Raw genomic sequence first — 25,924 nt, forward strand, 5'->3', positions numbered from 1 at the left:
TATATATGATCGGATAATGTAGCGCCAGCCCCCAAATATTTTGATTACGTGCACCGCACGCCCAATTGTGTGTTGGTATTCTTTTCAGAGTCTTGGTATTCTTGTTTAGGGTTTCATTAGTAATTTGTGTTTGTTTGATTTTATGATAAAATAACATAATCTTTAACCCTATTAATTCATGTATCTCAAATTAATTCAAATAAAAATTAAAGAAGTTTAAAACTTCTCTTGGTGCGTGCCGGCTTTGATGGTCAAATGGGGACATACCCTTGTGTCAATTGAAAGACAAATGGGGAAAATTAAAACGCTTAAACTTGAAACTTATGTTTCAATTTATTGCATGAAATCATGAGTTACTTCAAAATTTCAGTTTGATTAATCATAGCATTTTAAAGAATATTCATTATTCAAAAAAAAAATAAATTCCAAAGCATCCTCGTTTCTAGTATCATTTATTTATTTTTCAGCTAAAATTAAAAACAAGAACGCTGTACCTTTTTTTTTTTTGAGACTGATTAATCATCAGATTACTGCATTACACAGATATTTACAACAACTGCTTATTGTAGCAGAGGTATTACACTGATATTTATAATCAGATATACATGATTGGGACTTACATTATTACAATGAATTCTATGAAGTACATGCTCAATACAAATAACCCCTCACAGGAGAGGATGTCCATACTCCATTTGTATTTCGCAAGGGAGAAGGATATAAAGAACATTTAGCCCCCACAATACTTTTGTGGGGGCTAGAACCGCTGCCCTCACAATACTTGTGAGGGCAGCAGCCCACCACTTCGGCCAAAGCTGTACCTAACTCTTATATATGGGGATCCATCTTATTTACACATTTGTAGTGATGAATAAATTAACTCTGATTATTGCATCCGTTTGCGGAGACGGCATTCTCATGACCCCAAAAAAATTTAGAATAATGAAGAAGGCCACCCGCTTAAATGGAAGAGTGACGAGGATGGGACCCACGGCCCATTTGAGACGCGTCCACATTGAGTGGGCAAAAGTGTTTTTATTATTTACGAATTAAAACTAAAACGAAAACGGAGATCATCAAATCAAATCGAACGCGATTTGTGCCCCGCGCCTACTCAAAAAGGACAATCCGTACCGATCCGTATCTCCTTATCACCTCTCCACTCTCCCCCCATTATTTTTTGTCTGAGAGGAAGGGCCGGTTCCGGTATATCGACATTTTCATTGGTGCGATCAATGCCTATCACGACCGTTGATTTAATTTTCTAATTTTTTTTTTTAAAATTTCTTTGAGACTAGGTCAGTCGAATCCGAGTCGGGTGATTCATATTGCGGATGATGGGCAACCTCGAGGGGCGTCACTTTCTTTACGGAACTGTCTTTTGACAAATTTAAAAATTATGAGTGGGGCTTGGGATATCATAATGCTTTTCCTCATTTTTTTTTTCTTCTTCTTTTTTATTTTTCACTTTAATTTTCTTCCTGTTTAATAATAGATACAATTTCACAATTCACAACGGGGCAAGCAGGGGCTCGTAGAAAATAAAAAATAAAAATTCTTTGATAGTCTAGCTTTTATATATACACACCCTATTTACGGAAAAGTAATACGTATTTTTTATGGTTGCCTACCTGTGCACATATATTCCTTCAATTAGATTATATTTTGTCGAGTGTATGTCCCACTCCCAATTAGTTATGTAAAAATGAAAATCTATTAGTCAACTACAAACGCTTTGTACAAATAAATATGTATAAAGTGATGAGACATGAAGAAATTTGTTTAAAATTATGTAATTCAAAATAATAATAATAATAATAATAATAGCAGTGAATGAAAATAAATATGTGAGCTCTATAATGATCTTATCTTACTAATTTCCAACAAAACAAGGGGGTGATACACTTTGTATGCACCTAAAATTTCTTTTTTTTAAAAAAAATTATTTTCTTCAATATTTGATGCACTAATATGTTATAAAATTACATCTATCAGAAAATTCTATCGGGGCTGGAAGCCAGAAACCCTGAGGAGGTGTCTTTAGCCTCGATTATATTTTTTTAAAAAAAATGGCTATAAATATGCTCCTTAAAGAAAAATAAAAATTCTTTTTTCTTTTTTTCAATACACAAATGGAAGCATGAATCCTTGATTTTAAGAATGAAGTAAAAAAGTGTCTAGAATTAAACTAAACTAAAACTTTACATCTTTTATTAAACTTTTTCTTAGTCATAAAAGAGTGAAAATATACTTGTAACATGAAATTAAATAATAGTGGTGTATAGTGCATAGTATATAACTGACTTTCAAAAAAAAAAAAAACCTACATGAAGGAAGAGTCGGACTTCCCCACAGCACTTGTAAATTTGGACACACTTTCACGTTGTTGGTTACACTTATTAAATTATTGACGATGCGTTCGAATAATTTGAGAAAGTGAAGTGAGATTTTCGAGGTGTCTCAACGTGTGTACCACGTAGTAACTTGTAAATTGGCCCTTTCTTATGAATGAAATGTGAACTCATGGTCCATTTTTAATGCAATTACAGGAAGCACAAGCGACTGATAATGATAATGTACAGCAGCAATAGATACATGGACGTGTGGTGCAGAGAAGCTTTATCCATTAACGTGCCGAGAGAAAGGGAACAAAGCTGAACAGGAGCCAGCTCTATCAGATATTTAGATTGCCCCCGCCAACTCCATCTCCTGTGGACCAATTTGCTTAATTATTATGATATGTTACACAAAAGTTTTATACATACCTTCCTTATAAAAGGGGAAAAAAAAAAAGTAAAAGTGTCTGTTTTACTATTTATCCAAATTAAAACTTTTTTTTTTGACAGCATACATGCAAATGACGTATAGATTATTTTATTATGGCAAAAATTTTAAGAGCACCTCACATGGGTGACTCGCTTTTAGATCCTTAATAGATAATTTCAACGCTTAGAAAATTAAAACATTGGTGTAAGAAAGATTTTCATTTTAAAAGAAAAGAAAAGAAAAGAAAAATAGTTTTAAAAGAACAATAATTGACTTACATGTTACGTGTTTCATGGACTGTTTTTTTTTTTTTTTGTGGGACGATGAAAGATTGTTTTTAGCCTTATAAATTTGTCAATGTCCTTTAGTCGGCAGAGACATGGCACCCTGACTCTAACACGGTCCCCATCTATTAACTCTTTCAAGGTTATAAATTTAATGCTGCCCCACACAACCACATGTTTTGCTTTACTTACAATATTTAGAATTTTGTTACCTTTATATGGATGTATGTACGTGTGTGTGTGTGTGTGTATATATATATATATACAGACACATATACACACACACACACTCATAAAGGAAAAAGAAAAAAATATTAATCAGTAATGTGCTAGTGGAGAGTTTGCTTTATTGTTATGACTCATTGAATATTATTGGGCCTTCCCTTTCCCCCCCTGCCTTTCACTTTCGTTTAGAACTTTATAACTTTACTCCCACCGCAAATGAAAAAGATAAAAAGTGCCTATATCTTCTTAAAAGGTTAGACAATTCAAGAATTTCAGGATTCCTAGATGATTTTGACGTGATTATTGATTTCATAATTAATTTTTACATAAAGAAGGGCACTTCACTTAGTCCCACTCCCACATCACTTTCAATTTCATAAAAGCACATAAGAAAGCAAGCCAACACAAATAATTTATGTGAAGTAATTAATGAATTTTATTCATTGCTTTCGCAAAAACTTGATCTTTCAGATGAAGCCAAGAGGCCCAAATGGTACTATTTATTTCTTTGTGATTTGAATAGCAAAATGTGAACGCTAATTTGCCAGTTTGTTAGTTGGCTGCTGGGTAATGCCATTTAGTAGAAATCTAATTTGGTAACTCAAATAAATGTCTCTTTTACCTGTAATAAGATGTAATATTATAACATGGCAGGAATCAATGGAATGAGGGTGAAAGCCGAATGACAAAAGAAACCAGGCTTTTAAAAAAGAAACCCTAGCAAAGGTTGTGGGCATGTGCAAATTCTCCTTTCTGTTTTGTCTCAGAAAGGACTTTTTTTTCTTTTTTTTAAAAACTTTTTAACTATAATTTGTGTCATTAGGGGTTGCACGGCAATATAACTTTTTTTTTTTTTTTTTTTAAAGAAAAAAATATATGAAGTTTGACGATAGAGTCAGTCATTTGTATTTAGTTGTCACCTTGTGGCTCACACATATATAAGCCAACTTTTAGCTACTCCAAAAACCCAAAATCAGAAACCTGAAAATAAGAAGAAATCAAAAACTAAAGAACAAGAAAAATGTTGAGAATTGAAGGACCACTCCACTCTGATTGCTTGGAGATGAATTTATGTCTGCCGCTGCCAGCAAGATTGAAGATGAAGTTCCTTCACCGTTTCTGTTTGACCTTTTCTAAGAGTAAGAGCCAATTAAAACTTGCTTCTTGTCTTGAACAAATTTGAAGAAGACAAATATATAGCTTCATTAAAGCCCAAATATTGAGGATAGAGATGAACAATTGAACAATAATTTGGGTCAACAGTTTAGAACAAAGAACGCAGTCCATATTCGATCAATGTTTGGGCTTGAGAAAGTACATATTCCCTTTGCAATTTGATGGGGGCTCCCAGATCAGGAATTGGACTCTAGAGATCTTGGAACTAGCAGTTCAGCGGAATTGAATATTTTAAAACCAATAAATTAAAATATTATATTTCCCAATGTCAAAATGTGACCATGTCAATGCCTATACAAGTTGTTCAGATTCCAAAGGAACAAGTGTTCCAGATTATATATATGTCTAGCAACCTAATCACCACGCAAAAAATCAAATGGAAACAATGACAAAGAAGAGCTCGTAGAATTTACCTGCCTCATCTTTCCAATTAGATAGCAACCCAGACCTTAAATACACCATTCCTTTCCACCCCACAAAAAACTGCCTATCATTCACATTCTACAACAGCATGCACACTATTTACATCCAACGATGGTTTCAACATCTGCCACTGACCCTGTTAATTTAGTGACCGTGTATGAATTTTGGTAATCACTATGAAAACACTCCTCCCAGAACACTTTTTAGCTCAGATTTCTGTTCCGACGTAAGCCTTGAAGGATACTTGACATCGATCTTGATTCTCAAATTACCCTTCTTACCAGGTTCTTTAGAGATTGGCATTCCTTCATTTGGGACCACAATCTCAGTACCGGGTTTGACAATATCTGTGAGTGGGATCATAAGATTCCTTCCGTCCAGGGTAGTCAGGTCAAGGGTCTTACCAGTGAGGGCCTCCAGCAACGTTATCTCCTGGCCTACAACCAGATCATTACCGTCCCTCCTATAAAGAGCATGCGGTTTCTCATCTACTATGAATATAAGATCAGCTGCAATAATGCCGGGTTCCTGGTTACCTTTTTCGGGAAATGTTATCTTTGTGCCCTTCTTCCAACCAGGTTTTATCTCAACGGTCAATATCTCCTCCACTGTCCTCGTCTTACTGCAAAAAAATTGCACAAGGTCAAAAACAACATATAGAAGCCAACCCTTTAGAGAGAGAACTTAAACATAAGTGGTTAAACGCAGAAGAACGCCATCATGCTCATGCTGTCAACAATAAAATCAAAAGCTGTCTAGTTTGAACAAAGCAAGCTGGAAGTACTTCAACTCACAATCTACTTTGCAGTTTCTAAGAAAACTTTGAAAATCTCCAAGCTTGCCTACAAATAATGTACATTTTCTAACAGCATATAATAGGAAAAACAGAGGCTCCTGCCCTGCAGGTAGGAAACAATTTAAAGTCGTGAAAACGACAGTGAATATGAAAACAAAGTTATTAGTCACCTGGATTCCTCAATACATTAAAGTCATCACAATTATTAAGTAGGCTTTCTTCTGTCATCTACTTTCATAGTAAAGCAAACAAGATTGGTTTTAACCAACAACTATAACAACACAAATAATATGAGCTAAAAACATATTAATAAGAAGATAACCAGCATATCTTCTTGACCAATATCCAATATACATCCCACATATTCCTGGCCAGGCCAGGCCAGTCCCTGAAGGGAAAGGAAAAAAAGCAATGGGTCAGTGGTCATCAAAATGGTTTACCTTATGGAACCATTCTATTGTCAGACCTGAACTTGCAACTGAAAATTGAAAAATATTAATGGAATAGCTCATACTCATTAGGATTGGTTCCTTCCATCATCTTTGCGATAACCCTCCTGTAATCTCCTTCTACTTATTATCCTATCCCAAGGCCAAGGGATACTCTATTAAACTTAGTAAAGACCATAAGGTGGATTCAAATAGAACATTGGTAAGTCTCCAGAAACATCTTCTCCCACTCACTTGTCCACTATTTACTCAAACTTGAGCACTTACTCCTCTGTTATTCCTTTAAACAAATATTGCTAAATTTGCTTCTTTAAGTCTGCCGTGCAGGTGACCTTTAAAAAGGAGAAAAGCAAATCCAGAGGCTTATATGCATAAATGCAGCAGGGGGACAACCAAATGCAAACACATTTTCAAGAAAACCAATCATTCGATTGATAAAAATTTTTAACTTCGCAAGAAGAACCTGAAGTCCTGCCCAGACAATGCGGAAGAAAATCAACCAAAAAAATGTATCGGTTGATGCCCAATGGGCTAAAATTTTTCCTATCAGTTAAATGAAATATCAATTATTACATGCTTGAGATGGAATATCATACAAACATAACTATTGTGCACCACTAAAAAAGGTCAATCCATGGATTTATTATAATATAATCTCATCAAAGGGAACCCCTGGACAGGAAAAAAAAATGATAATAATAATAATAATAATTACATGATGATACATTTTCAAATTATGAAACAATTAATAACCTATATTAGCTGAATGAAAATGGCTGCAAGCAAGCCATGACAATTTTATTCATATTAGCCTAGATATATATACACTTTATGATTAATAAAAAAAAAAAGAATTTAATTGCAAAAATTTAAGAAATGAAAGAGAAGGCATACCCAACAGAATCGTAGACATTGCGTGAAATCCGCATTTTCTTTTTAGCACCTTTATAAATCTCCTCCAAGCTACACGGCAACAGATTCTCCACGGCCGGAGCTTTCTTGAACTCAGCAGCCCCGCCACTAGCAGTACTACTACAATTGCCATTCCTAAAAAGCCCCTCTCTATGACTATACCCTCTAATATTATGATTATTCCCTCTTTGCCCTCCACTATTATTATTACTCTCAGATCCAAACAGCTCCTCATAAATATCCTCCGCATCCCTCGGATTAAACCGGAACGACGGGTTCGGATGCTGACGTTGATGATAATAATGCTGCCCTGCACGCGATGCTGACGTGGAAGTCGACGACGTTGGGACCGTCCCAGATTTCAAACCCTCCTCCCCGTACAAATCGTAGATCTGTCGCTTCTGTGGGTCGCTTAAAACATCGTAAGCTTCGGAGATTTGCTTGAACTTGGCCTCGGCTTCAGTTCTTTTGTGAGAAGGGTTCTTGTCTGGGTGCCATATCATGGCTAATCTTTTGTAAGCCTTTTTCAGGTCATCTTCGTTAGCGTTGCGGTTCACTTTCAGTATGTTGTAATAATCGAAGCCCATTTAAAGTTTCTGTTTTTTTTTTTATTTTCTGATCGTGATCGTGTTCGGGTCTTTCAAGAAGAAATCTTCTTATACGTTTTCCTTCCTTTATTTTCTGTAAATATAAGGGCTGGTGGCCGGAAAGTGGGAAGAGGCGGGAATAATGACCGTTAGATGAGTAACGGAAAAGGAAAGCGAAAAGGGATCTGACGGTTACTAAGAGACCTTACTAAAGATGGCGAGACGTGTTTAATGGGCGGCGAAATTCTGTCTTGTGGGTCCCCACTAACTCAAACGTGCTCATAACCACTAGGGTTTGTGGTTTACTGGGCTAGCCCATTTTAATAAAATGTGTGGGTGTTGGCTTGATGGGTTTCGGCCCATTATTTTTTATTCCCTTTGAACGCAGTGTGCTTATGGGAAAAAACACTGAAATTTTCCTGAATTTCATATACAAAAATATTTAAAAAGTACAAATACTGAAGTAAATCATCAAATCCCAACAATCCCCAACAAGAAAAAAAAAAAAAAATATATATATATATATATATACAAGAAAATATACTGGAACAAGAATTGGAGAGAACACAACACCGCAGTGGCTGACAAATGAGAATTATAGCCGATGTGCGATGCCTTCATCTTATGCATGATTCATGCCAAGCTGAAACCCAAGCAAAAGTCCGACGAATACCAAAGAATCTCCCCTAATGCCTCCATCACAACTCATTCTTGAATGTAAAAATCAAATTTTCTGGATGCCATACTTTTTCCCCGAATGGAATGTATCGGTACGAAATGAAAACAAACAGCCAGACTCGTAACAAGCAAAATAATTTTATAGACTCTCCTCTACATCAGACGGCAATAGCTTGGCCAGTAGCTGCATCGTGAAGCTGAAGTGAGCCGTCTTTCATTAGGTTAAGGCTTAAACTCTTGAATCTCTCCCTTGAATACTGTCGAGATGCCTTTCTCCAGTCAGTTCCAGTTTTCATCATAGCAACAAACTCCTCGTAACTGATACGCCCATCCTGGAAAAACAAAACACTAAAAAAGTTGACCATCTGAGCAAAGATAATGAAAATACAAGAATATGTGCGTATGTTGATAAGCAGGGATATTGAAAGCAAGAGAGAGGCAGGTAAACCCGAGAACTCTATAAACTGCCTTGATTTCCAACCAGTTTGTAGCAGCTTCAACATGTTTGTGCTGAAAATTTGCAGTTAATTTGAAAGACTTCTGGCAAGATTTTTTTTTTTTTAATATGTTGCTTTCTTGCTTTAACCCAACATGTTCTCAAAGTGATTTTCTTAAAAGTAAAATAATTAAGTGGAAGGAATGTCAAGGGATGTGGGAAGACATGGGCGTTATGAACTTCAAGCTAAGAAAGTCAAACCTTGTCCGTGTCGACTTCACGCATAATGTCATTCAATACATCATTCTCAGTTTCACCAGATTCATCAGCTAAGGCCTCCCGCAGCTCATCTGACTCAATATATCCACTCCCATCTTTGTCAAAAAACATAAATGCTCTACGGAAATGCTCATCATTCTCCATCTTCTGCAAATGAATTGTTACTGCAACAAACTCTCCATAGTCCAGCACTCCATTCCCATCAACATCAGCCTACATTAAGAACAGAAGGTAATATTACTGATAAATGCTAACAAAATTCAGAACTCAATATACCAATAATTGCAATTCAAAGCTGCCATTAGATAAGTAACGGATAAATTCCAAATTTCCACTTTCTAATTCACTGCAAGTCATCAAGCATGTATAGAATACAATAACCGGAGATGAAACAATTTCCAATCCTCTGTCCAAACTTCAGTAATAACAGGAACCTACCACTTCCATTAACATCTTCATCTCTGGTTCGGCCAACTGTGAACCAACTTTCCGAAGCCCTGCCTTCAGTTCCTCATATGAGACTTTTCCATCACTATCTGTGTCCATCAATTTGAACATATCCCTAATTACTTCAACCTCTTCAACAGATAAGTGCTCTGCAATTACCTACAGCCATTGATTGAACAAAGCAAAGTCAAAATAGCTGGTAACCAATTAGAGAAAATGAGCTGAAAGTTATATATATACCAACTGGAGCTGCTTACCCGCAGGGCTCTCTTCTTAAATCTATTCATCACAGAAAATTGCCTCAATCGTGCCCTCACAATATCTCCCAAAGGAACATTTGAAGCTTTCTTTGCATTTTGTAACCACGGATGTTCTACCAAAAGGAGATGGGAAGAGCAAAACTTATACAACTATTCAACAAAATTATCCTTCATACCAGTGAAAGTAAATCTCCCAGCAGAAGAGACACATAAGTAAATGAAAAAATTATCTCCTGATGACAATGTGAATTTCCAAAATTGAAATCAAAATGTGTGCATGCATGTGCTAGTTTACACACTTGCTTTCACTTAGATGTCCACATGATGTGCTCATTTCTATAGCCATACAAAATCACATCCAAAGTAACTGAAGTCGTGATAGGACCCAAGTATATCCGTTGCACAAAATTCAATAAATCTCAGTTGACTGGTTGCCTATGATATCAGACGAATATAGTTGAAAAAGACTTATCAAAGAGACAGAGAGAGAGAGAGACAGAGAGAGGCAGGAAATTTCAAAATGGATCTCTGTCTCCCTTACTGCATGCATTGCAACACACAGAGACATGCATAACCTGAGCCCGGATCAAGGTCTGGTTTACAAAGGGTAGCTACTTTACATCAAAATTGAGTTTTGGCTTATCAATGGAAGGTCAAAGAACATATGAACTCAAAATTGAGTTTTGGCTTATCAATGGAAGGTCAAAGAACATATGAACATTGATGAGGACTTACCAAGAACCTGTTGAGCAGTCAACCGCTTTTTGGGGTCTGACTCCAACATCTGCCGGACTAGACTCTTAGCGCTCTCTGAAATCTGAGGCCATGGTTCCCTCTTGAAATCAATCACCCCCCTCAAAATCGCCAAAGCAACACCCTGTTCAGTCTCTGGCACAAGATCAATCTGACTTCAGCAATCTAGTACAACCAACAGTTGTAAAAATTATCACCAAAAGCACAAAAACCCAAGTAACCTAATCAAGAAACAAATTACCAGCCCAAAATGGAGGAACCCCGCATAACAAGATATAAAGAATGACTCCAGCACTCCATACATCAACTTCCGGCCCATAATTCCTCTTCAACACCTCTGGTGCCATGTAGTATGGACTGCCCACAATCTCTGAGAACTTCTCTCCTGCAACATAAATGCAAAGCTAAATCACACAATAACCAAAAGCAGCATCAGCAAATGAAAAAAAAAAAAAATCCAGAAACAGTTGGAAAACCGAAGCAGAAAACCAGAAGAAGAATCCTACAAAAGTCAAACAAAATTATCTAAGCCTAAAGCCCAAACTAGAAAGACAAGCAAAAGCTTATTATAAATCAGAACCGAATAATGAAAATTCACCTTTAAAAAAAAAAAAGTGAATCGAACTCAAAATCAAAACTTTAAAAATCACAAAAAAAGAAAAAGAAAAAGGAGGAAAAGGAATTTTTTTAAAAAAAAAAAAAGAAAAAGAAAACTCCACACCTCATACTCAAAACTCAACATTTCACCAACTCGAAACGATGGAAAAAATCCCGACATACCAGACTTAAAAAACACAGAAAGTCCAAAATCAATAGCCTTAAGCGGACTATTCTCCTTCTTATTAGCAAACAAAAAATTCTCAGGCTTCAAATCTCTATGCATAACACCATTCTCATGACACATTCTCACGACCTCCATGATGGTCCTGGCCACCCCAGCGGCCGCTCTCTCACTGTAATGCCCTCGCGCCACAATCCTATCAAAAAGCTCACCGCCCTCACACAACTCCATGACCAAATGAACATTCTCAGCATCTTCATAAGTGGCTCTGAGCTTAATGACATTCGGATGGTGGGGCAACGTTGACATTATCATCACTTCGCGCCTAACGTCCTCGACGTCGATAGCGGTACGGAGCTTCCGCTTGGAAATGGACTTGCAAGCGAGGTCCTCTTTGGTCTCGCGGTCCGTGCAGAGGTAGGTGATGCCGAACTCGCCGCGGCCGAGCTCGCGGCCCAGTATGTACTTGTCGGTTATGCGTGTGCGGTGGCTTAAGGGGACGATGTCCTTGAGGACTCGGATCGGGGCAGGTGAGTGGATCGGGTTGGTGATGGGGCTGGTTGAGTAAGGGTTCGATTTGCGGTCTTTGGTGGCTCGTTTCTTGCGACGGGTTTTGGAGTCGGTTTTTGTTTTCGCTTTTGATTTTGTCTCCGGTGATGGTCTTACACAAGCGTAACAGTTTCCCATGCTCTGTGTTTCTTGTTGTCGCCTCTTTTTTTTTTTTTTTAGCGTGACTGTGCGTGTATCTGTGTGAGAGAGAAAGAGAGAGGGGGGTTATGAGTGGTTTTGTTTTTTTTTTTTTCTCCTGGGAGAAGGGGAGGCAGTGAAACGGTGCGTTTAAGTGGTGGTTGAGTTGACTGGCGAGGGTGGCGGTGGTGGAGGACTGGGAATGGGGCACATAGGGATGTGATGGCGGGTGGAGACTGAAGACTGGGAGAGAAAACGCGGTTCTGTTTGAGGGATATGCGGATTTTGAAATTTCCCCATACTTAATCTTTCTTTTTCAAAGTCTCTTCTTCTTCTTTCTCTTCTTCTTCTTCCCTTTTTTTTTAAAAAAAAAAATTCCAGTTATACATCTCTTATTTATTATATTACTCACACTGCTTTTATTAAAAACTGGCGAGCAATTTCTTATTTATTAAATTATTCTATTATTTGATAATAACCGGCGGGTAATTTCTTATTTATTTTTAATTCGCACTGATAAAAAAAATATATGCATTTTATTTCAGATATATTAAAATATTAATTTTTTAACTAAAAATATCAACATATACGCTGATGGATCAATCCTTAACCGCGGCGGGGGATGAGTGAATCGAAGATACATAATACAGATGGAATTTAATGGGGGGAATCGATTTTGTTTGGTTTGCTTGTTCTTGTTCATCATAAACCGAGTCAAGCGGCCGTCCCATCGTTTGACCCAGGCTCATCCGATAAACCAACATGAAATGAAACCAAAAGCAAAAGCTTGATTAACCTTACTTTTACAAGGACAATGGGAACATAGCAATGATTTTTAAGGACCCCACGAGTTCACGTGAACGGCATTATAACCGTTGATTCTTCATACTTTTTGGTTTGGGCCGGGGGCGGCAAGGGCTGAGATTTTCGAGACGTGAGTGGTTGAAGTTGTTTACCGGTTTTAAGTGCCCCTCCCTCCCCCTTGGGCTTCGCCTCGCATTAGGTGCAATTGCCAACAAACGACACTCTTTATGAATATATAGAATATGTATATACAGTGTTGTTAAATCACACCTCTCTTTTATTCATGTGAGAGGATGATTTGCTGTTCATTGAAAAGGGAAATTCCGAAATTGTTCGAATATTTGTTAACAACCCCAATAACACTGACTTGGGTCGAATACAACACAAACATAACGCCAATTTAATTAAATAGTCAAGCCGTGGCATTTGAGAGATCTTGCCGCTGACCTAATAAAAAAGCACAGGCCAGGATTTTCCCTCAGATGCAATCATACCTTTTGTATACAATCTAGAAGCACATAAAAAGTCGTTTGAATTAGGAATTTCCACAGAAATTGCAAAAGGAATAATGGCGGCACCGATAGAGAAGTAGGTGAAGAAACGGTCAAGAAGAAGAAACTCGAGCCTTCGAAGCGGATATCGGCAGCATTAATAGCACCATCGACTTCTGTTGAATTTTTAAAGATTCCGCACAATCAAAGTCAACAGAATTATGAATCATTTGCTTTACTAAAAGCTATACCTATACCCACCATTCATCGATGACTCATTCTTCTTACTTCCTCTTTACCCCTAAGTAAAATCAAACTCCAGTACTCCACGGTCCCTTTTGCTTTTGGGTCATCAACTAATGGTTTTCAATTATTTGAAGTTTGGTTAAATCAAATCAATTAATTGCGTTTCTTCTCGTATGAACAATTGTGACCCTCCACGCCCACGACCACTCTACCCAATTTGTCATCATAGATTTTGTAATGAATTAGTTTACCCAATTTGTCATCATAGATTTTGTACCACATCACACATCTTTGGAGTTGTAATAGACGTTTTGGGTAAGGTTACCTAAAACTAGTAGTAGTAGTATTAGTAGTTAAGATTAGGACCGAAATGCCAAAGCCCAGCTGTTGTTATTATTATTATTATTTGAGTGATCCATTGTGTGACACTCAAGTTTAATCTTTTAAATTAAACAACTATTTACATGTTTGTATAATAATAGATTATTATGCAATTATTTAATTAATCATCTTAAGGAACAAAAATACTCCTCGTCAAATGTACTCATCTTAATGATTGCGTCACGTTTTAAGGTGGTGATTGTGATGGCGTGAACACTCGAGATTAAAATCTCTCTCTCAAAAAGCTTGCGCTTTTTCATTCAGCCTTTTTATCCACAGCTGCCTGAAATCAAGGGTGTTTGTTCCTCTGGCATTTGCTTTATGTACTCTCAAATCACTCCACGAGTACAGCTGTTAACCTTGCAATGGTTATGCAAATTTGCTTTCGAAGGCAAAAGGTATGTGAATGAAAACAATAAATTAATAATTGTATGTGTGTGTGTATATATATATATATATATGGCTTTAGCTAAGTTACGTTAAACATAACTTATACCAGATACACCAACAGTATTAGTGATGAAACTTGTCACTGTTGCCGTGCTTGGCTTAAGTTACGTTTAACGTAACTTAGTCGGCTCCTATATATATATATATATATAGAGATGTTTTTGGTGATGCTACTTATTTTATGGCCACTGACACTATCAAGTTGTTTAATAAACATACAGCTTTCAAAGTTATTTTGAGAGGAATTAATTATTAAGGATTTATTTGGTATAATTTTTCAAATAAAACTTATTTAAATAGAGTTTTTGTTAGTAAATATTTTATAAAAATATTTTTATTTAAAAAAATTTAATTATTTGGTTATCAATAAAAAATTTTATTAAAAATTTATGAAATTACTTTAACAAACAAGTTTTTAAAAGTTATATTATGAAAATAATAAAATAAAATTATCAAATAAGTTGAGGGTATTTTCAATAATTTAACATTTAAAAAAAAAATTAACCTCTACTCCTAAAAGTAAAAAATTTAAGTTTTTATTAGTAGAGGTAAAATAGCTTATTTAAGTTTCAAAAATTCTATTAGAAAAACAATCAAATGAAATTAAATAAGTATTTATATCCATTAAATAAGACATACAAAACACGCACTAAAACTAATATTGTTGAATGATAATAAGGCAGATTGAGCTAAAATGAAGAGACAAAAAGCAACGATGGAGCTTATTCACGTAGCCAAACTTTATACTCTGTCGGATGGTTTTTTTTTTTTTTTTGAAGTCTGTTATACACAGATATTACTGACACTACATCAGACATTATAATTAATATTTACAATCATACTATATAACTGGGACCACCATCATACATTGACACATTGAAGTATATGCTCAGATATTTTAAACCCTCTCTAATATTCGAGGGGTGCCTACTCCACTCACATTTCGTAAGAGAGAGAATGTCTCCACTCAATTAAATGATAATTGAGGAAGAACTGAAACTAACCTCCATAATGCTCTTATGGAGGCTCGAACCCTTGCACTAAACTTTATACTCTGTCGGATGGTTAAGTAGGCCAAAGTTAAAGAATTTGATGAAAAGAAGGGAAAAAAAAGAAAAGGCAATGTTGTGACCAAAATGATTGTGTTTGATGATGGATTGCAAGAAAGCAAAGCATGTGTTTCTCCCCTTCCCCAGCTCCATCACCTCTCACGCCTCCTCTCAAATCTCCAATAAAAGCAGCGTTGCAAAACGTTTTCACTTTTTTTTTTTTTTTTGAAAAAAGTGCAAAAAGCCCTGCGGTGGGGGGAATTCTTATCTTTAAGACTTAAGAGCAGTAATAATCAAGTTTATGCCCCTAATTATTTGCTTACTCGCTCGCCGAATGCGGAATAAAGTAGGTTCTGGACCATATTATTTTTTCTGCCGTAGTGTCAATGCAATGTAGCAATCCATCATCATATTATATGACCAAAATGATAGTTCATCTTTTTACATACAGTTTCATAAAACGGCTAATTATGGTGGATTGATCCAAGGTTACTGAAACAGGAAAAAATATCGCACGTGAAACGCCATAATGGGTGTCGTTTCATTTTTATGAATATATATATATATATATATATATATATATATATATCCATCGGCGTCACCCATGAGCCATGATCGGGGGCGTAGAACAAAAAAGATCATATGGTGTTTTCAACTGCCCACAGCCCTAAATCAAGCCATTTATGTACCTTCTGGGCCGATGATTGGAATGAAGCCTATAAAACTAAAGTCTAGTTTCAATTGAGGAGGCCTCATTGGTCTAGGCAGTCTTGTAGACGGTAGGACCTTTCAAATAATTTTAGCCCAATTCTGTATTCAACATTACCATATTCTTATAACCCTTTGTATTATTTTAATATATTTTGAAGCGACATGTTAGCTTAGTTAGAATTTACATTGAGAGAAAAATATTAAGGTGGTGTTTGGTTTTAAGAAAGGTAAGGAGAGGAGAGGAGAAAAAAAGAGAGGAGTGGAGAGGCGATGAGAGGAAAATAGTGCAAAAATTAATGATTATTGTTTGGTTTCACATTAAATTTGAAAGGAAAATAAATTATATATTTTTTATTTGGACAAATATACCCACTATCTATAATGTAGATAAATAAAAAATAATTAAACTATGAATTAATTTAATCTATAAATTACCTAGTTAAATAATTCTTTTAAATTCCAGCACCAAGTCATGGACAGCTACCACGTAGACCCGAGTTGACCGACGTTGACCGGTGCCGTTGACCACCATTTTTCATCGCGTAAAATGCATAATAACGATCAGAAATGGACGATTTACTCATTGGAAATGTTAATTTTGCTGAAAATACACTATACAGTTGGAAAGCATGAGAGTTAAAATTTTCTCAAGCATTTAAACAAGACTTGAGGTAAATAACAACGTATATTAGCATTTTTAACCCCATGGAGTTGTAGACCGGCTCATGAGGATTCCATTGGTACCGATTTTGATGGTAAAGCACATCTCTGGCGAAACTCCAGCGAGTCTTCGGTGACTTTCCGGCGAGTCACTTTACTGCTTTTTTTTTCAAATAAATTTATCCTATTAATTTAAGAAAATAAATATAAATTACTTGTACTTTAATTTATTTAAAATTAATTTTGTTTAGAGGATAATATTGGAATTTTTGTGTTTCAATAGATAAGGAAATTGAAATCCTTAGTCAAGAAATACAAATTCTTCAATTTAATGGAAACCGAATTTCAATGGAAATTTAATTCCATTAAACTTGGTCCAACCAAATAATGGAAAGTAGAAAAGAAATTAAATTATTTTGCTCTCCCCACTTCTCTACCCCCAAGCAAACATGGCCTAAAAAGAATGTAAACGTCTTGATTTTTAAGAAGATTTTGTAAATTTTTAATGGTAAAAAATTAATATAATACTTACTTTACCTCTATATTACTTGAACTAAATATAACCAAGTTAAACCAATAATTTTTCCAAATACATATGGATAATAACTTATTCATAGTAATAAAAATAATGGATCCCAATATTATGACTACATAGAAGTTTTATTATATTTTTTATTTTAATATTTACATTAAATTAATGTTATCTGGATTCATATTCATTATATTTTTTATTGTTTTTATATTAACTAAATAGTTTAATTTTTTTTATTAAAGTAAATATTTCTCATCGCTAGCAACCACTCGTTGCCTCCGACAACAGCGTGCCGCAATCGACCGTTTTATCTCGGTGTCTATTTAACTATATTTTGGTAACTTTATAATTCTCATAATTTGTTCTATGCAACGGTATAAATAATACGTGGCAAATAAATTTTTGTACGCTGTAGATTTACTGTTGTTAAAGTTATGGTTTTAAATATTTGGCTGCACTGCACATCTATGGCGAGTGAAAACTCCATCACTGGTAACAGTTGCATTGCTCCAACGCTGAAGATTGCAATGGTACTGATTTTAGTTTAAAAGATGTTGAAATGCGATGGCCACCGCCACCGGTGGCCAGCCACCGTCCAACTCTTGCTAGCATTTCATCATCCCTGGCTGCAATGTTGTTGGGTTATTTATTTATTTAATTCTTATTATTTTAATTAAAGAAAGTAAGAAAAAAAAAGCGAATTAATTGCATGTTGGGTTTGTTTAATGAGACGGCTACTGTATATTGTAATGCACTATAATGCAATTTTATTTAGGTGTCAAATAAAAAGACTGCATTCATTCCAGGTGCCAAAACGATATGTTTGTAGCATATCTCTAAATGGGCATTCCCAAATGACGCCATGAATGTTAATTATGTTATTGTCACCGACTCACCAACAAAGTTTTAGCTATCATTGGAAATATATATAAAATTAAAAAAATTAAAAAGAAAAAAAGCCTGAGCCAAGAGAAGATCATTACAGGATATTAGGATCTTAATTTGACACGTGTATCATTCTTAAGGCTGTTTATTAAACCAAAGATTGTGGACAGTAAACGCGGACAAAGCATCATATTCAATGTAGAAAGGTCTCCCTTGATTGAATGACAAGAAATATCTGCCAACCATAATATCAGTCCACATCATCCATATTTGACAAGTCCCATGTGTCAAGCTGTGATGCTGTTATTATTCGTGCTCCGGGCTACATCCGCGGATTCAGGATTGGGTAATTTTTAAAAACCTTTCTTGAGGGTTCGATTTGTTACAAATAGATGGTGAAAATTTATTTATTTATAAAAAAATTTCTACCATCAATTAATTTTAACATTGACCATTAGTTGACTGTGCAAAGATAATATTATCCTTAATAATAATTTATAGATGAAAATAATTAAAAAAAATTAAAATTATTAATTATTTTATCCTCTTTAAATTATTGATATTTTTTTAAAGTTTATAGAAAAAAGATAAAATTAAAAATTTAAAAAATTCTCTGATATTTTCTTAAAGTTCATACAAAAAAGATAAAATTAAAAATTTAAAAATGAAATAGTTATAATCTTTACTTATGATATTGTAAATCTTTGGAATTGACAAGGATAAAATTATCAAAAAATAAGATTTGTAATTTTCGCGCCAATAATTTTAATTTTTTTTAGTTATTTCCTTTTACAAACTGTTGTTAAGGGTAATATTGTCTTTACACAGTCAATTAACGGTCAATATTAAAGTTAACTGACGGTAGAAAATTTTTTATAAATAAATAAATTTTTACCATCTATTTATAACAAGCTTAAAACTCAGGGGAGTTTTTTAAAAATTAAGCATTCGGGATTCAATTTTGATTTTGACGTCCGCAGGTGCATCGAATTAACCCGCGAGGCTGCTCGCGGTCGCGGGGCACTCTGGGGACCTGTTCAAGTTCAACCGAAGCAAATGTTTGACGAAGCAGCCATGGAAAATACAGGAGAAGTCTATGTTACTTTTCTTGGCTTTTGAAGAAAACCAATAATTTAAAGAGAAATCTTACCTTTTTTTGTGGCATCCAACATTTAAATTTTAATCGGTATAATATCTAGTTATTAATTATTAACTAAATAATTTACAAATTATAAAATTTATTATTTAATGAATGAGTAATACCTATTATTGAGAATCAAATTATAACTCTAATATTAAGATCTATGATATTATTAGAATTAAAAAATATCTATTTGAAGAAATAGTAAGGTGCCTGTTTGTTGTTAAAATAAATAAATAGATAAACTTACCTATTTGTCTTATTTAAAATAGTAAACGTGGTTGATAACAACCAAAACTTTTTCTTCTTATTTTTTGGTAATATTGAAATATGTTAGATGATTTTATTAATATTACATAAATATAATTTACAAATCAACCCATAAAATTATACAAATAAAAAAATAAACAATAAAAACATAAGAATATTAATAAAAACTCTTTAGATAAGATTTTACTTCTTATTTAAAGAGTTACATTAGTAATTAAAATATTATTTAATTTCTTTTTTTTAAATAATTGCTTTTTTTTGTTCTAACAACTATTTTTTTTTTCAAATTGTTTAATGCTTTCAAGTAATTTTATAATTAATATTATATATTTAATTTATTAACAACTAAAATTTTATATTATGCATTAAATTAAAAATAGAAAAAAATGGTGGAAAAAATATGTTAAAAGCATGTCAACATAATTATTGGAGGCTACTTAAATTTGTTAGGGTGAACAAATAGAGGGTAGTTAAATTTGGTAGAAGAAAATTTTGATTAAAATAATATAACCTTATTAATATTTTAAAGAGTTTTTAGAAAAGAATTGATTTTTTCATTCTTCTATTTGATACATAAATAAGGGGAAACTTATGGTGCAACTGTGGTATCGTGCCACAGTTGCATCCAGCCGTTGGATGCTAGTGGATCCCACCAATTTAAGTGCATTCAACGACTGGATGCAACTGTGCCACGGTACACTGGAACTGATCCCATAAATAAATACATAATTATTTAAAAATAAAATCAAAAGATTATTTTGATGATATTTTAACTGAAAAAAAAAAAAATAAAATAAATTGCGACAAATTCTAGAGAGACTTCTACGTGCATTTGATAAAATAAATACATTGTCAGAAGCGTGTGATTGATAATTAAACACATCCTATAAAATATATTTACCTTATGATTAAAATATTTTGTCCATTTCCCGGGTCGCGAAATTAGACTTCTGCTAAAACAAAAATTGCGAAACGCGTCTAATGAATTAAATTCATCTACCTGTCACGTGAAGACCACCAAAATGAAGCCACGTGTCTCAAACCATCAAATAAAAGTAGGGCTTTGAGAAATAAAAAAACAAAGCAAAAGAGTAAAAGCTGTTACTGTGTTAATATGAAGCCTTTGAGTTAACCTGACAGCCACCCCAGCTTGGTTGGAAAAAAAGAAAAAACCTCAGGAGTTGACGGCAGTAGAAGAGAGAAGGGAGCCGCCCCTCTCATTCTCTCCAAATTTTTTCTCCATTTTTTTTCTTTTTCTTTCTTTGAACACACACCGAGAGTCTTATACACTACTTTCAGGTACTTTGTAATCTCATGATCCTGCTGTTTTTATGTTTTTAGTCGCATTGTTTACTATGTCACTGCTTTCTTTGTTGGTTTTTGTGGTCACAAGCACCATTCTTTTGTTCTTTGACTTGTGGGTATTTTTGCTTTTGTGTCCTTTAAGTGATTGAGAACTTGAGGTGGATGGTGTGAATTTGATTTTTTTTTTAATAATTTTTTGGCATTAGACGGATGGAAGAGTGTATTTGGAGGGTAAATTTTTGTTCTTTTTGCCGTTTCGGTGAGAAAGAAAGAATTTTGATGATTGACTGATTGGCTGTAGATTGATTGATTAGTTTCTCAAGTGTGTGCTTGATAATGATGCATCATGCATGGTGTTGTTATGATTCTGAAGGTAATGCGTGTTTGATGTAAACTAATATTTTTGTTTGACTTCTTAGTGTATAAGAATGTAATTTGATGGTAGATTGAGGTGGTATCGATCTTATGTCTGGTTTGTTTATTGGTAATGGGTTGGGAAAAAAAAGATAAATGAAGTATGGAAAAATATGAGCTCCATGTGTGGAGTATCCGCTATCCAGTTTAACATTCTGTTGTTGATGATTTAAATCTCCGATTTTTTTTTCTTGTTTTCGCACTTTTGCCTGTTGAATCGAATGATTTAGTGACAAAATGATGGGAAAAATCCACACAATTCAAAATTTCTTGCAGTGTAATATTTTAGCAGCCTGGTGCAAGCTGTTATTCTCCAAGTTGCTTGGGTTACAGAAAATCTCTGTAGGCTTTCATTGTTACTTTTCTTATGGTCCATCATATGGTAATTCAACCCTTGCACAGTTCTACATGCTTTTATATGCACTTAGATGCTTCATTTCAATGATTTCACCTTTGGTATAGGGGTTTACAAAACTACTTTTTAAGTTGTAAGGTGGTGAGTCTATTGATTGTATAGCTAATTGCATATTTTTCACTTCTATTTTTTCTTAGTAAATTTTCATTTTTTTATTTTAAATATGAGTGTTTATTTCTTTGTGCTTGATGCAGAATAAGGACAGCCAAACCTCTGCTTTGTGTATTTCAATTTGTCTTGTGAATAGTATCCTTAGCGTGTTGCAATATTTCAATAGTCAGTATTAGGTTTTTAATTCATGTTATCAAGCATTTGAAGCAGTGTACGAGGAAGTGATTGTGTTTTCATCAATGTTAGAATTCAAGGAAAATCTGACATGGGTGTGAACCATAGATGAAAAGAAACAAGAAAACTATATCATAGAACTTCTATAAGAGGCTCCACAACTCCTTCTTTTAACAGGTTTAGTCCTTGAGTATAAACCACTTCATTTGTTGCTACTGTTTCTGTATTCTATAAGCTGCTGATCAACTACAGCAACTTTTATCTGGCTTACCTTATGGATTGTGATCTGAGCAAGTTCTGCTTCCATTATTTGTTGGATGGAAAAGCACTTTCCAGAAAATGTTCCCATGGCTTTGTTGTACTTTTGTTGCATTGAGTGGAATGCCTAATTGCTGCTATTATATCTTGCTAAAATGAAGGGGTTTCAATCTCTCAATCGCTTTGGTAGAGAGGCTTTGATAGTTGTTCACAAACCAGCATGAGCACATTGTCTTGCTTCAGATGTTGACAATGGAGTTTTAACCTTTTTATGCTAATTGGCTAATTGCAGATAATGTTGCGAGCAAAGCATATAACTAACCTTTCAAGCACAGCTCGATCATTTTTTCTTAATGGATCACGATGTAGCGCATCTGATGGAAGTTCATGTACTTGCTCTGAGGATGAAACTTGTGTCTCCCGAAGGCAGCACAATGCTCAAATGGTATACACCCCTGCTCGGGCAGGTGTTGTGGTTTCAGGGGAAGCAGTAAAAGCTGCGGGTTTACAAAAATCAGAGAGAGTATCTGTTCCCTCTCCCAGTTCTTTAGGAAGATCAGATCATGTCAGTTATGCTAGTACCGTTGATGCTGTTCCAAAGGATGTGCTCACATCCTCACCTATTTCAGACCAGTTTGTTAAGGCAGGTGTTGCGGCAGTGAGTTTTTTGTCTGATTTAGTAAATTACAAGCTTCCTGCACTAGATGGAAGTGGTACAGCAAACTCTCCAACAAACTTTATGGTCGATCCCACCAGGCCTCTTTCAAATATAAAACCTGCAAATGTGAAGACCATTAGAAGAGAAAATGTTTCCAAAGTCTACCCAAACTCATCTGCTGAGTCAACAGTGGGGTCAAATCCTTCGACTGGCTGTCACAATGCCAAGGATAAGGGTGATAATTCAAACATTGCACGGCGTTTCAAGCGAGTTTCAAATGCTTCAAATGGGACTTCGCTGGAAACTCATAATGTATCTTCTGATAACAGTGATCGGAGGAGGATTGTACAGCCGAGATCCAAAGCTCATTCGAACCGCTTGAACTCAAATTTTAAGTCAAACCTACAGCCTTCAGATGCAAAGGTTGTGGAGTGTGTCTCAGAACGTTTCAGCAAGCCCTCCAGAGAAATGAAAATTCCGGCTGGGCTTGCTCCATTTTCCAGGCACTTTGCCAGCACCGGGAATGTAGTGGAAAGTGTTTCTCGCATACTGCAACAGTGGAAGTGGGGCCCTCTAGCTGAAGAGGCTCTTGGAAATACCAACTATTCGATGGATGCATATCAGGCAAACCAAGTTCTGAAGCAGCTCCAAGATCACACTGTTGCTCTTGGTTTTTTCAATTGGTTGAGGCGGCAAGCTGGGTTCAAGCATGACGAGCATACCTATACAACCATGGTGGGCATCCTTGGCCGTGCCAGGCAGTTTGGTGCTATAAACAAATTGCTTGATCAGATGGTGAGGGATGGATGCCAGCCAAATGTTGTGACATATAACCGTCTTATTCACAGTTATGGACGTGCAAATTACCTGAATGAAGCACTTGATGTGTTCAAACAAATGCAAGTAGTAGGGTGTGAACCTGATCGTGTCACCTACTGCACCCTTATTGACATTCATGCAAAAGCTGGGTTTCTTGATGTTGCCATGGATATGTATAAAAAAATGCAAGCTGCTGGTCTTTCTCCTGACACATTCACCTACAGCGTTATAATCAACTGCCTTGGAAAAGCTGGCCATTTGCAGGCCGCCCACCAACTCTTCTGCGAGATGGTTAATCAGGGTTGTATACCTAATTTAGTGACCTATAACATCATGATTGCTTTGCAAGCCAAGGCTAGGAATTATCAGAGTGCATTAAAGCTTTACCGAGACATGCAGAATGCAGGATTTGAACCGGACAAAGTGACTTACAGCATAGTAATGGAGGTTCTTGGGCATTGTGGGTATCTTGATGAAGCAGAAGCAGTTTTTGCTGAGATGAGAAGGAAAAACTGGGTTCCTGATGAACCAGTTTACGGCCTTTTAGTAGATTTGTGGGGGAAGGCTGGAAATGTTAGGAAGGCATGGGAGTGGTATGAAGCCATGCTCCAAGCAGGTTTGCGCCCTAATGTGCCCACTTGCAATTCCCTGCTTAGTGCATTCCTTAGGGTGGGTCAGCTGTCAGATGCTTTTCACTTGTTGCGAGGCATGTTGAATCTTGGTTTAAAGCCTTCGCTGCAAACATATACATTACTCTTAAGTTGTTGTACAGAAGCACGGTCCCCATATGACATGGGGTTTTGTCATGAACTTATGGCTGTGTCGGGCCACCCTGCACATATGTTTCTGCTCTCTATGCCATCTCCAGGGCCTGATGGTCAGAATGTGCGAGATCATGTGAGCAGTTTCTTGGAGATGATGCACAGTGAGGACAGAGAGAGCAAGAGGGGACTTGTAGATGCGGTGGTGGATTTTCTTCACAAGTCAGGGCTGAAAGAGGAGGCTGGCTCTGTCTGGGAGGTGGCTGCGCAGAAGAATGTCTACCCAGATGCTGTTAGAGAGAAAGGCATGTCTTATTGGCTTATCAATCTCCATGTCATGTCAGATGGCACTGCTGTGATAGCCCTCTCCAGGACACTGGCCTGGTTCCGGAAGCAAATGCTAATGTCAGGGGTTGGTCCCAGTCGTATCGATATAGTAACTGGTTGGGGGAGGCGCAGCAGGGTGACAGGAACTTCTCTTGTGAGGCAGGCTGTGCAGGAATTGCTCCATATGTTTAGCTTCCCTTTTTTCACTGAGAATGGCAATTCTGGGTGCTTTGTTGGGTGTGGGGAGCCTCTTAATAAATGGCTGCTCCAGTCATATGTGGATCGGATGCATTTACTATAGTTGATATTCAGCACTTAGCTGCATGAACACAACCGAGTTTTGTTGCGGGAAGTAGAAGAGGTGTTCGGATGTACGGTGCATTTTGTACCTAATTTTGTGCAACTAGTTTTAAATCACATTGAAATGCGAAAACAATGCCTGATTTTGATTGTGCGTGCTACATCATCTTGTAGCTTTCATTTCACGATTTTGTAGTTCAACATTAAGCCATTTGTAAATGTCGAAAAAGAGGATTGAAGTGGCTGAGTGGCCATGTTACCACTGCAGGTGCAGGCAATGATCTTCTCATCTTATGCGGCTGCTTTATCAGTCTTTTATGTATTTTTAGTTTTTTGCACTTTTTGTTATGAGCTAGCCGGTTACAGGTCGCGGACCTTGCAGTGTTCGTTTCCAATGTGCTCCGCTCTTTAAATGCACGGCCATGATTCTGTCCAAAGTCATGAATGCTGAAACTTTTCGATGCCCTTTTTCTGAAATCATCCCGTGACCAAGAAAATCAGATTGCAAGATTGCATGCCAATGATGGAGCAGTGGTTGGTGAGAAGATCTCACTTCTCTGATGAGTGCTGTCGTACAAGTTAATTTATGATTGTGGGTTCTACATACTCTATAAAATCCAAAAACAATACAATATGATGTTGTTTCAGGCCCTCAGCCCTCTTTTCGTTTGCGGTTTTAAGTATGTATGCGTCAATCTCAATTTTAGATCTCAAATTTCTGGTATGACTGCTGCATTTAATTAGATCTTAACTTTTATTATGGCCTAAATGGGACATAGATAAAATTTTAACGCGTGATAAGGGTATTTTGTCATAGTATTCA

The 25,924-nt window shown here is 35.8% G+C and overlaps 3 protein-coding genes and 1 long non-coding RNA gene across 8 annotated transcripts; 2 read left to right on the forward strand and 2 right to left on the reverse strand.

The window, feature by feature from the left end:
• Positions 1-4,101: 4,101 nt before the first annotated feature.
• LOC102611383 (uncharacterized) lies at positions 4,102-7,784 on the reverse strand. Of its 4 annotated transcripts, none has more exons than XR_003065358.2 (3): positions 7,014-7,779; positions 4,865-5,496; positions 4,102-4,403 (listed from the first exon to the last, which is right to left on the reverse strand). XR_003065358.2 is itself a non-coding variant. In XM_052437199.1 (3 exons), exons 1-3 carry the CDS (start codon positions 7,616-7,618, stop codon positions 5,312-5,314), a joined length of 717 nt encoding a protein of 238 aa, XP_052293159.1. In that variant the 5' UTR covers positions 7,619-7,784; the 3' UTR covers positions 5,142-5,311. The 4 variants fall into 4 exon arrangements, 2 of the variants coding, with proteins under 2 accessions (XP_006476667.2, XP_052293159.1); XR_003065357.2 differs by having other exon boundaries at positions 4,102-4,408; XM_052437199.1 differs by lacking the exon at positions 4,102-4,403 and having other exon boundaries at positions 5,142-5,337; positions 5,411-5,496; positions 7,014-7,784.
• On the forward strand, positions 7,455-7,863 carry LOC112498254 (uncharacterized). The gene is made up of 2 exons (XR_003065359.2): positions 7,455-7,600; positions 7,726-7,863. It is a non-coding gene; the product is annotated as an uncharacterized LOC112498254 (long non-coding RNA).
• A 159-nt stretch (positions 7,864-8,022) lies between these two features.
• On the reverse strand, positions 8,023-12,316 carry LOC102611873 (calcium-dependent protein kinase 10). Its single transcript, XM_006476606.4, has 7 exons — positions 11,252-12,316; positions 10,713-10,856; positions 10,454-10,606; positions 9,716-9,831; positions 9,450-9,617; positions 8,994-9,224; positions 8,023-8,628 (listed from the first exon to the last, which is right to left on the reverse strand). Exons 1-7 carry the CDS (start codon positions 11,937-11,939, stop codon positions 8,455-8,457), a joined length of 1,674 nt encoding a protein of 557 aa, XP_006476669.2. The 5' UTR covers positions 11,940-12,316; the 3' UTR covers positions 8,023-8,454.
• An 8,324-nt stretch (positions 12,317-20,640) lies between these two features.
• Positions 20,641-25,379, forward strand: LOC102612162 (pentatricopeptide repeat-containing protein At1g74750). 2 transcript variants are annotated; one of them, XM_025098590.2, is made up of 3 exons: positions 20,641-20,858; positions 21,555-21,660; positions 22,529-25,379. In XM_025098590.2, the coding sequence occupies exons 2-3, from the start codon at positions 21,646-21,648 to the stop codon at positions 25,100-25,102; spliced, it is 2,589 nt and encodes an 862-aa protein (XP_024954358.2). In that variant the 5' UTR covers positions 20,641-20,858; positions 21,555-21,645; the 3' UTR covers positions 25,103-25,379. The 2 variants fall into 2 exon arrangements, with proteins under 2 accessions (XP_024954358.2, XP_006476670.2); XM_006476607.4 differs by lacking the exon at positions 21,555-21,660 and having other exon boundaries at positions 20,642-20,858.
• The last annotated feature ends 545 nt before the right edge of the window (positions 25,380-25,924 follow it).

Source organism: Citrus sinensis, chromosome 3 (assembly GCF_022201045.2).
Source record: "Citrus sinensis cultivar Valencia sweet orange chromosome 3, DVS_A1.0, whole genome shotgun sequence".
NCBI classification, from domain to species: domain Eukaryota; kingdom Viridiplantae; phylum Streptophyta; class Magnoliopsida; order Sapindales; family Rutaceae; genus Citrus; species Citrus sinensis.

What these genes read in the sequence shown, in the direction of transcription:
- LOC102611383 (XM_006476604.4), bottom strand. Translation starts at nt 7,618, where the DNA reads ATGGGCTTCGATTATTACAACATACTGAAAGTGAACCGCAACGCTAAC. An exon ending in AATGTCTACGATTCTGTTGG is followed by an intron (nt 5,497 to 7,013) that starts GTATGCCTTCTC and finishes ATTTTTTTGCAG; the next exon opens with TAAGACGAGGACAGTGGAGG.
- LOC102611873 (XM_006476606.4), bottom strand. Translation starts at nt 11,939, where the DNA reads ATGGGAAACTGTTACGCTTGTGTAAGACCATCACCGGAGACAAAATCA. An exon ending in TTCTGTGTTTTTTAAGTCTG is followed by an intron (nt 10,857 to 11,251) that starts GTATGTCGGGAT and finishes TTTATGTTGCAG; the next exon opens with GAGAGAAGTTCTCAGAGATT. An exon ending in GGTTCCTCCATTTTGGGCTG is followed by an intron (nt 10,607 to 10,712) that starts GTAATTTGTTTC and finishes ATCTTGTGCCAG; the next exon opens with AGACTGAACAGGGTGTTGCT.